This window comes from Geospiza fortis, unplaced genomic scaffold, assembly GCF_000277835.1.
Source record: "Geospiza fortis unplaced genomic scaffold, GeoFor_1.0 scaffold237, whole genome shotgun sequence".
NCBI classification, from domain to species: Eukaryota; Metazoa; Chordata; class Aves; order Passeriformes; family Thraupidae; genus Geospiza; species Geospiza fortis.
Window position 1 is genome coordinate 3,208,203 of NW_005054319.1, and position 11,844 is coordinate 3,220,046.

General features: G+C 45.1%; 1 protein-coding gene across 1 annotated transcript in view; it reads right to left on the reverse strand.

The window, feature by feature from the left end:
- Positions 1 to 11,844, reverse strand: part of FAM20C (FAM20C golgi associated secretory pathway kinase) — a 57,457-nt gene that overhangs the window by 41,241 nt on the left and 4,372 nt on the right. The window contains exon 4 of the mRNA XM_005420464.2: positions 4,261 to 4,339. Coding sequence (XP_005420521.1) covers positions 4,261 to 4,339 — 79 coding nt within the window. The remainder of the gene's footprint in view (positions 1 to 4,260; positions 4,340 to 11,844) is intronic.

The following is an 11,844-nucleotide window of genomic DNA, read 5'->3' on the forward strand; positions in this document are numbered from 1 at the left end:
CTACTGGAAGAAAAGTCATGTGGCTCTTTCTAATCCTGTACTGTGACTTGTAAAATCAGAAGAAAAGAAAGAAGATGTTAAAAATATCAAGTAAAATCTAAAGTTGGAGCAGAACTGGCTTTTATGTGTTCAGTCAAAACTGAGTTCACTAGATACAGTAGTATTTCTTTGATTGGAACAAATAAGCCTCAAAGATTTTATAACGAATACCCCTTGCACACATTTGTACAATGCAGTCTATAAAAATGGGAATGAGAGATGTCATTCCTAAACACAGACCACAGGACACTTTTCTCACAACTCCAATAACAAGGTATAATTTTCTATCTGATCCTATTTGGCTTTTCCATAAGGAGCTGTAAAAACCTCTCTCAAAATCCTGGCACCAGCGTGTGCAATAGGAATCCTAATGCTGGCTCTGCTGGAGCAGAATTTCCCTCTTCAAGAATAAAGCCTTGGGAGGAAAAAAAATTGTGTGTTGGTTTTGTGGCTGAGCCAGCTATTTAACTCCACGAGCCAGCAGAAACAAAGGGAAACCAAATAAAACTACAAAGCTACAAATGCTCCTTTTGGACAAGTGAGCCAAAAATCTTTTGACATTTATGGCTTTACCCATCCCTACCTGATAAGTCATACAGAAAGCTGCAACTGCAGATATCAGCAGTCATGGAAATAAATTTTATTATGTTGTATGTACAGTACTAGTACAGTTAGATACACTAATCATGGGAGGAGGGGAGGTTGCTATTTTTTTCCTGTCCCATATGGTAATAATTTTGTATGATTGAACTGTTATGAGCTAAATAAAAGTACACATTAACTGTAAGACGCATTGCAAATACATTAAATCTTCCCTGGAGTTTCAGCAAATACGTGCTTTTTCTATCATGCATTTGGAATTATTATTACTGGGCCATAGGATTTATAAATAGATTTGGCTTCTTCTGCAATGCTTTATGGGCAATTATTTCAGAAATGAAGATGCAGAGCCATGGATAAATAAAATAATTGCAGCTGATCAGGCTTTATTTACTGCTATCACATTTCCCTGACTGCTACACTTCCCTCATTTGCTCCACTAGCCTGAATCAATGACCAGATGAAGAGCTGTCAGTTAATGTCAAACACAGAGCACAAAAGATGCCAAAGGCTGATTCTCACTTCCCCATTTCCAAATTCTGCCTGGGTTTTTCCAGAGCTGGCTTGCTCCCTGGATAAATCCAGCGTGGAACTGGGAGGCTGGGAAAGGGCAGAGCCAGTCGGAGGAGTTCTGCAGTGCGTTCAGCAGTTTTCCAGGGAGCACATTTTGCTGTGGCTGCCCTGGGGAAGGCACTGCCAAAGGTCTGGAGAGCTCCCCTCCCATGAGCAGATGCCCAGCTCTGTCAGGGAAGGGCTGGCATGGTCTCTGCTATCTGCTGCAGTCCCACTCCAACAGATATTAACTCAGTTTGGAAGACACTGAGTGCAGCTGTGTGCGGCAAAACCAGCTTTCCAGGCAATTCCAGCAAATCAAATCCAAGCAGAGCCTGGGACTGGCCTCGTGTCTACAGAATACCCTCCATGTACCTCACAGCATCAGCTTTCAGTATTTGAGATCTCAGACAGGATGGGAAACTCTGGATTATCAATATTCCTTGGGATCAGGCTTGAAATCCTGCACTCAGCCCTATCTAATAGCTGTGTTACCTGGGGTTCAAGAAGGAGGTTGCTTGTCTGAAGAGGCTTGTCAAGTCATGAGGAAAAAAAAAGTGTAATTTCTGCTGCTTTGAAAATCCACAGAGCTGATAACACAGAAACAAATGAAATGTAGGATGCACCAGGTGGAGACAGCCCCCCAACGGCTTCCTCCAATGAGCTCATCTCAGAAGTAGCCACCAGGATGACATTTTATGGCTCTCAAATTAAACTACTTAGACAAAAACTGTCTGCCAGCCCTGATGAGCAGAAATGTCTCTGAGCTACCTACAGCCTCCTGTCCCGGGAAGAAACCTCCAGCTTTGCGAGGCCTGGATAAAAAGGGTACCCTACAGAAAAGGGGAAGCACAAGAAACATCATGGAAGTTGTCAAGGACCTTAAGAAGATCCTACAAGCATAGGCCTCATAGATTTAAAGCCTGTTTTTTAGTTTTTGTATTTTCTTTATTTCATTCTAGGCTGCTTATTTCTGTATAAAGAAATGATGCTGCAAACCTCTCCAAGAACTTCATCAACCACAGTCCATAAGGTGGAGAAAGAGGCCAGTGGGACCAGATGCCAAAGAAGCTAGGAAGATTTATGCTAGCTGAGCATCTGGCTCCCTGTTCCCTGTTATCAGAGTGAAGACAAATGCTTGCAAACACCCTCATTCCAAATCACTAATGTGTTCAGCCACACTCAGCACAATTGCAGCAGTGCTGCTCCTGGAAGGTGTGCTGCCTGGAAAAGCAGCTGCTGAATGCTCCTTCCAGGGGTTCATGCAGTGCAAAGAGCAGTGAGAAAAGAAGGGGTTGCTTCCCCTCAAATCAAGCCAAGGGAATGATTAAGACATCGTCCTTTTCTGTTATTGTTCCAGTGGGTGTTAGCAATTGCTTCTATACAGGAACCTGGCTACACCTCTGTTGTCATCCATCATCGTGCTGGGGCTGTGCATGGTGCAGTATTTTGATTTGACCTCATTAGCACTCCCAGAATCACAATGTCATACCAATGACAAAGGCTGAGATTATCTGCATCTGAGGAGATGCAGAAGGAGCATGTGAAAAGCCAACACTATATGAAAATCCAACAGTGCAACCACGACTCTGCCAAATACTCAAAGACGGCCTGGATCCCCCTGGCTCTTGATTTTGCATGTGGGACAAGTCATGATTAGGAATTGTGCCTATAGGTATCCAACCTGCAGATAAAGGGGATGGGCTCATGACCTGGTGATCTAAACCCTCAGGGAGAGCACAGGGAGAGGAAGGGCAGGTGCTGGAGCAGATGCTCTCTGCTACCACCTTCCCTCTGAGTTGCCAGTATCATCTGTGCTTCCTCCAGCCTCTCCCAGGCAGCCAGCAATCCCCTAGAAATGTGGAGAGATTTGTGTGCCATTTGGGAAATGACACAGAGGCATTTGGCCTTTGCAGAAATGCCTTGTGCTCTCTGGAAGTTCATAGGATTTTCTTGTGATTCCCAGGATAGAGGCACATAGGGAAAGTTCCTGCTCAAACTTGGGTTGAAGGAAGGTCAGACCAATTTTTTGACCCTTCCGGCAGTCAAATAAAATCCAAGTCAAATCCGTACTTGTCTGAAGTCAATCTACAGCAAAATCTGTCATGGAACAGGGAATCTCTCAGTCTTTAACCAGCAGCTCCCCCCTGAGCTGTGCTCCCCACTACAGCTCTAACACAGCTCTAACACATATTCCAAACCTCCCATTCTCAGCTACTTTAGTCTTCTATGGATCATCTTAGAGGAAATTAACTGAACCTCCCTACAGTGGGAACAAAAAAAGGAAATGAATTTATGATTCCAGTGGTACCCTTGACACAGATCCTGAACAGCTCCATTAAACACTTTGCAGCCCTGAGTGTCTTTGCTAAACCCTCTACAACGAGCACAGAGTCATTTTCCTTCTTACAACACAAACACACAGGACAGGATTCAGGAGTCTGTTTTGTATCTCAATAACTTCTCTCATCTCAATGGGATCCAGGCAGGCACAAATCAAGGCTGCATAATCCTAGTCCTTCCCTTTCTCTCCAGAGTCATTACCTTGCAGTACCACTCTTGGATAAATTCATTTTCACAGACTCAGCATAGACCCAATGAAATGACTAATACAACTCTTTAATGCAAACAGCAATAAATCAACTGATTAAATTCTAATTTATCAGACAAATACTCTTTAGTTCTTCCCAAAGCTGTTCTGAATCATCTCTCTTGTCTGGCCATGCTCCAGAGGAGCACTGACACTAGATAAAGCTCAGACCTGTGGAATAAGTTTACATCAGATAGAAATGCTGAAAACATCCTGTATTTATGACAGGAGATTTCACAGAGATCTGAGTGAATAACATTCCTGGGAAGACTGTAATGTCTCTGAAGCCTCCTCAGCATCTCTTCCCAACACCAGCCTAGCAGGACAAGGGATCAACAGACCCTGAAGCTCCAGGCTCAGCAGCAAGGCTCAGGAACCAGACACATTAACCTTGGGAGATCCTACAGCAAAATTTAACAGCGGAGAAAATGGCTGCTCCACCACAATTCCACTTTAAATCACAGACTTTTTAAACTTACTTCATTGGTTTAAACAATGCTTGTCCATAGTTCTGGAATGTCATGATCAGCTTCAGCTGGGTGCCTCCTGATTTCATTGCTGTGGAGGAAAAACACAAAACAGATTTAAAATGAGACATGGATCTACTGGCACTCATTTTCCTGGAAACCAAATCATATCTGGTTTTCTCTGTATCAGTTCAGCACTGTGGTATCAGAGTGATCAGGGTCATCCCAGCTGAGTACAGGGAAGGGCTTTGAGTGCTGACCAGGACTAAACATGAATTGTATTTCCTGACAATTTTTGCCTTTTTCTGGCCATCATGGGCTCCATAAGCACCCCAGATGAACAGCACCCAGAGGAGCAGACAATTGGAGCCTTGTTTTCTCCATCTCTTGCTTTTGGAGTCCCTTTTAACAAGGGAGTCACACTGGGAAAGGAGATGGGGTTCTCTCAGAGACAGCTGCAGCTGGGATGTACAGCCCAGTGCACAGCAGACAGCTCCTTAATTAAAAGTGTGAGCAGATACTGTAGCAATCTCTGATCTCTGCTGTGATTTTAATAACTGTTCCTGAGCAGCAGAGATATGTAAATTCCCCTCCTCTGTGCACAACGGAAATGTAGCCAAGCCCAGCCATCACCTTCCAGGGATCCCAAGGTGGTTCATACATGAGAGCAGAGCTGTGCAGAGCAGCCTGGCCTGGCTGGGAGGGCACAAGAGGACAGTGAAGGTGACAAGGACAGTGGCTTTGCTCATCTGCCAGCTGGGAGCTAATGGGAATTTGATACTCATTCATACTATTCTGAAAAACTTGGACAATGTCACAATAACAGCTGGATTATAGTGTTTTTAAAATTTGGATTTTTTTTAGTAATATATATAAAATTCATAAAAATGCACTTTACTTGGTGGTAAGGCTGCTTAAAAAAGATAAACATATACTTCAGAAAACAGCTGCTTTTCTGATCTATTAGGAATCACAAGCTTCCTAATAAATGAAATGACCTATAGCCTGACTCCTAAATGCACCTCTGTGCTGGGAAGGCCAGCAGGGCTGTGTGGATGAGTCAGTCTTAAAGATGCTGTCTAGGAATCATCAGATCCCTTTCTTTGCAGCTCTGACAAAAGCCATGTCAACTGGAGAACTGCGTAAATGTCAAGTTATCTTGCTCTGTAAATCCTGGCTGAGGGTTGCCCTTGTTCCACCTATGCAGCTGTACATGTTTTTTCTCTAACCAATGCCATTAGCTGCACGTCTTTTTAATTACTCATCTCTGTGCCTTATCACTGATAGGTCATCAGCTCTCTTTCAGCACTTGTAACCTATATTTTTGCAACAAAATGCTATGCAAATCTGGTCAGTGTAATTACACTTCTCCTAGAATAAAATCCCTCCTCTCCTGCTGTTTTGCTGATCCCAGCCTTCTCTTGCCTTTCCACTTTATCCCACAGGAACAAATAAATAATTAGATATTAAAGGGCATTAAGCAATTTGCACTGACCAGGTAAAGCAGAAGCAGAGGGATTTCCTGGATTAAACTCCCTCCCCTGTGCAGGACAGGTCAGTTGAGCTGCACCTGAGGGCAGGAGGAGCACGAGGCTTTTTCATGCCCAGCTCAGAGCCTGAGGACAATGAGAAGCAGAAACTTTCCAGCCCAAACCTTGTCTGTGCTGCCCTGGGGCCATCTGTGCTGCCTGGAAGCAGCCCTGGTTAGTGTGGGCAGCTGGAGCTAGAAACATGGAACCGCAGAATGGTCTGGGTTGGAAGGGACCTTAAAATCCACTAATGTAACCCCCCTGCCACCACAGAAATGCAAAGAAGGGAAAAAAGGAAGTTCCAGCACACCCTTCTCTAGGCACAGATAAAAGGACTGGTTTCTCAGCTAATTAAAGCCACTCAACAGATAATGATTTTGTTAGCAGCCAAACTCAACAGCAAGGATGTCATCACCAAGCAGGGAAATGCATGAAGAAGATTAACAATTCCGAATAATTCTTCCATAAGACACAAAAGCCTGGTTTCCTGTCAGAAGGAACTGAGCTGAACTAAGACAAAAGCATCTCCCTCATCTTTTCAGACCCATCTTATTGTATTGCCTTAATTGCTTGGACCAGTAGCCTCACCCCAACACAAGTTTTGCTGGCTCCTCCACTGATGCTTTGGAGCTCTGAAACCAGAGGGGAACACTGGTGGGGATTGTGTCCCATTGTGCTTTAGGGCAGGACAGGGTGGAACCCACATGGAGCAGGGAAATGCCCCAGTGCCAGAGGTGCCCCTTGGCTTCCCCCAGTGCCAGAGCTGCCCCTTGGCTTCCCCTCAATGCCAGAGCTGCCCTTTGGCTTCCCCCCATTGCCAGAGGTGCCCCTTGGCTTCCCCCAGTGCCAGAGCTGCCCCTTGGCTTCCCCCATTGCCCAGACTCACTGCAGCTCTTCCCACTTTGCTCTTCCAGTGCCACATCTGTGCTGGCCAGGCTGGGGGTGAGGCAAGGCCACCCTCCACATCCAGGCTGGATTTTGACGTTGTAATCCCTGCAGAGAGGGGAACACCTAAGCTTGGACTGTTCTTTTGAGCTCGACAAGACCCTTGCTGTATCTGCAAACTCCAGCCTTGCAGCAGCCCAGGGTGCCCAAATTTAGGGGGTGGCAATGCCAGAGAAGAGCAGATCTCTCTCCACTCTAGGTCAGATCACTTCCCCTCTCCTAATTTAGCATCACATCTGCACAATAGCTCCCCTCTCCTTTTCTGAGCTGTGCTCCTCCCTTTCCTAAACATGTCCCTCTGGCCACTGTGGCCTGTCATCTTCTGGGGTTTTGTCCCAAACAAACATCATTGGCTCATCTGGAGACATCCTGGTGCCTTTATCTGCTGCCCACAGGGCCATTCCTGAAGAATGTGCAGCACCCAGGAGCAGCACATCCCATTTTCCAAGGAGTGCAGGATGCTGCACCACTGCAATCTGCCACATCTGTCATCAGCAGCTCCAGGGATTTTTACAAAAGCCTCGCAACACAAGGCTGTGCTGACTCCAAAGGAGCCACTAGACACATTCTAAATTCACCTTTTATTTTTTTGAAGTATTTTAATATACTGTAACACCATAGGTCACAAACAGCTCTGTAAAGGTTTTATAAACCTGCTAGCTCACAGCAGGTACTTCAAATCAAGTCTCACACAGCTCCTGGATGTACTGGCACACTGCTAAAAACAAATCCCAATGCCATCATTACTTTTCATCTTCAGGCAATTCAAAGCCTCTCTTTTCCCTCCAAAGTAGAAGGAAATGGAAAGCAGCATTAACCTTTCCTGTTAACCCAGTGTAAGGGCTCTAGGGTGTGATCAGAAATCTTCCTAACTTCAGGAGGCTTTGCAAAAAATTCCCTGAGATATCTTTTTGCTTGAATGTTTGGGATTAGAGTCTTGTCCAAAGATGAGTGAAATAGGTGGGATTCCTTCTGTTTTCTCTGGCAGCCTTTGGACCAAGCCTGCAAAAGCCCCTGCTCCATTTCCTTCCCTGAGCCTGCTGCCATGGCCAGCTGCCATGTGTGACTGCCCCACCTTGTCACCTCACCAACACAAGCCCTGGGCTCCCTGCCTGTGCCACAGACCCATCCAATACAAAAGGTGTCCCAGATATCATCTCTCATCTTTTCAAGCTGTATGCTACAGGGTCCCTGGCTGCTGCCTGGCACTCACAATGCTGCCCAGAGGGATTTGGAATTCCAACTGCTCTGGCTTTCCAGCCCCTCTGCTTTGCTCCATGGCAGCCCTGATGCTACCAGCCTGCCCAAGCCATATGGTTTTCTGGTGGAGAGAGAGGGAGAGTCCCAACAGGATCTCTGAACTTTTCCTGATTCTTTTGGTCAGCATCCAACAAACATTTTAAAATGTATTTAATTATGCAGAGCTAATGCCTGAGAAGTGAGATACAGTCACAGCCTGGGATGCAGTTAACATCTGAAACAGAGGATGCTCAGATCCATTCTGGATTCCTATTTATAGATCAAGCTTAAATCTAACATAAACATGTTGATTGGCTTTAACAAGTAATGCTCTGCCCCAGGCTGGAGACATGGCCCTGTACAAGCTGTAAAGAACATATTTAAAAATAAATTCAAGCCCTCATCATCTCTTAGTTTGTCCTTGCTTGGCCAGGACTAATTCTGCTAACTTGTTTTTTTTTCTAAAGGACTTTTTGGACTTTTAGTGGAGAAAGTAAAAGATTTCTGCAGGGGAAGAGATGTGTGAAATTATTCTAAGGCTTTGCTGTACATTTTAAGTCCCCTCCTTTCATCTGGAATTGTACATTAAATCAATCTGTTGACTTCTGGCAGATTCATTGTTTCCTTACACTGCAAATCAAAGATGCTACATTTCATTGTTTTTCACAAGTTCTCAAAAGCACTTCTTCCTTTCCTTTGGACAAGATGTTCACGATTTTCTTTAGAGCCAGAATTTATGTTCAATATTTAGAGTCTTGTCATTCCCTTTTCTCTTTTCTTTCCCTGCCTTGAGGCAGAGTCCACCTCAGGTAATTGCAGCTTTTGTTCCCAGTGTGAGTAATCTCACACACTTGCTTTCTAATTACTGCCTGCACAAACTGAAGGCATCACAGATTCACAAATTACCTCAGCCAGGTAGTCAGTTCTCTTTACAAACACAGAATTAAAGAATCAAACAATAAGTCCCAGCTCCTCAGAGGAATTACAAAATCTATTCTGCTCCCAGGGAATCTCCTCTGGACAGCAAGAACAAGCCCACAGTGCCCCTCCAATGCCCCATGCCAGAGCTGGTGCTAAACTGCTGATAGTGCTGCCACAATTATGCACAGACATCTTGTAAATATGCAAGAAAATAGCTAACTATGGTTATTTATGCATGCAATAAGCAGCTATGAAAGGCAAAGGAAATGTGCAATTGCCTGTGCATGTGCTTCTGAAAGCCAGGCTTCAGTGCTCAGTGGAAAAACAATTCTCTCTAGGCTCCTATTTATGGCAAGAGGAAATTTTCGGTGAATTAAATCAAATTAAGAGCTATCCCTTTATGCTGAACAAAATGAATAGGAAATATGTGTATATATAGATGCAGGGCACAGAAAGATGCCCAGCCCAGGCCTGGGTAACCCTGTCCTTTCCCAGGCCAGCTCTAGGTGTCACTGTGGGAGCTGGATGGGATGCTCCCTCCCATCCAGGGATTTGTTCCATTTAAACTTTAACATCAAGAAAATGTCACCTTGGTGCTCCCCGCTCCTGGGAATTGCTTCTGTCACCGTTTTCATTTTAAAATACCACTGCACATGGCAGAGTCGTGTGAGTGGCCCTGGCAGATGTGGGGGATCAATCTGCTCCCCACTCCCACCCATAAACAATGCAGGGTGAGCAGAGAAATCACAGCGTGGCCAAGAATGCTGCTTTGCTGCAGTTTGGATCTAATTACTGCAGGTATCAGGCAAATCATCTAATTCTATTAGAGCCAAAGTAAATCTGAACACTGGGAAGAAACTGGATAAAGCCATATCCCATTTCACCTAATGCATGTAACCCTGTATATTTAATTGTCCTGCTTGCTAAAAGGAGCCTGAAGACCAGGCATTATCAAGGTTTCAATTTATTTTATACTCCTAACTTGACATCTTTCCAGCTGCCTTGAAAAGAAAAAAACAGCCCAGCAAAAATTGACCATAAGGGAAAAAAACCCAAGGCTAATTAGGAGATAAGCAGGAATATGCAAAGAATGTAACAGCCCTATAAATGTCCTTTGGTCAAATATATTACTCTTTATTAATCAGCTTACATGCTTTTGAATCCCTCTGCTGCTCTGCAGTAAAGCTGAAAACTGGCAGGAATTACTTTAAAACATGTATTTTTAAACATCTAAAGAATTTGCAACCTAAGAGAAGTTGCATTGTGCAAAAAATAAATTAAAAATGTGTATTAGCAATATGCTCTTTATTTCTTTGCAAGCTGACAAAGCTCCTGAAACCCCACAGGATCAGGCAGAGTATCCTAACACCAAAATTCAGATCCTGGCATCTCTATATTGGCAAAAGTCCCTTTCCACTTCCATATACTTGATTTTAGACTGGGATTTATGTGTAGGAGTCATTCCCTATCAGTTCCCATAGCGGCCAACAACAATACCAAATACACCTCCTGGTTTAATTTATGGAAATTATCCTGATTCATTGCTAGAAACCATGGCTCTGTGTTTTTGTTAGAGGCATAAGAGGCCCTACCATGCTCTTAAGAGCCTTGTTCAAACATTAACAGAGACAATCCCAAAGGGACTTGCTAATAGCAACCATAAATCTTCCTCTGTGCTCCCATGGCCCTTTCCCCCCATTGATCAGAAAGCTCCATCAAGATCAGAATTAATGGAAACCCCAGGACACATCTGTATGACACATTAGGTGAAATCATGGCCCCAGGGAAGTCAATGGCAGAAACTTCCACTGACGTCACCAGGGTCAGGATCTCACTCCCATTTTTTGTGATAATAATTCTTTGCTGCTAGGCCAGCTGAAGCAGGGAGAGGTGAAGCCACGTGCCCAGAAGCACAAGCGAACACCAAGCCCAGAACATCAAGTGAAGAGTGAGCACTAAACTACTATTTTTTGCTTATTCCTCCCGTTTTTCCCCCACCAATTTCTATGTCCCTAATCCACCTCAGCCATCCCCCTGCTCTGCAGGAGGGACAGACTTCATGGCTCAAGCACTGCTGGGTTTGCTGCAGACCTCTCCTCCTGCACAGACAGTGCAGCTGAGCTCTGGACTGCTGGGGAGGTGAGCAAAGATCAGTACTCAGCAGCCATGTGGTACAAAGTGCTACAGCCACTGCTCTTTGTGCAAACCTCAAGGGATGGCTTGGTTGGGCATCACCTCTGCCCCTCTGGGCCCTGCCTGGGCACTGCTGTCTGCAGGGACAGGGATGGGCACAGGCTGCATCTGTCCCTCCCTGGTGGATGTGCCCAAGGAGCAATGTTCACACACGTGTTACCAAGGGCTGGCTCAATCCCCATTTGCATGTGCCACTAATATTCCAAAAATTGGTGGGTATTGAGGGGTGAGGTCAGGAAAGGTGAGGGCTGTGTCTGGAGAAAAATCACCCAGGTTGTGTCCACACAGTGCCCTCGTCATCCTCCAGAGCAGAAGAGAGGAGCATGGGCAGTCTGCTGCTACCTGCAGTGTCACCTCTGAGCTGGGGAAGGGAAAACACATGGCTTAATGGGCAAACATGACCCCCTTAATGAATTTGATCCAGACTTTTGGGGACAGAAAACCCATCACAGGTTAATAAACAAGCCCATGTTTGTCCTCTTTCCTGAGCTACAAGTCCACTGGACCCTTGAATCCAGCATATGGGATGGCACCTGGGTACCACAAACTGCTTTATTCAAAGTGCTGCTCCAGCAGAGCAGTGCACTGAGCACAGTCAAGATTCACTGGGCTGAAGGCCTCCTGTGGCATCCTGCACTTTACACCTACTCCATCCCAACCAGCTAAATCAGCCCACTGCTGATGACCAAGGACCTCCTTTATTCCTGCTCAGCAGCTGCTGTGATTCACACAATGGAAACTGGAAACCTTAGGGCTGCTTGAGCTATTC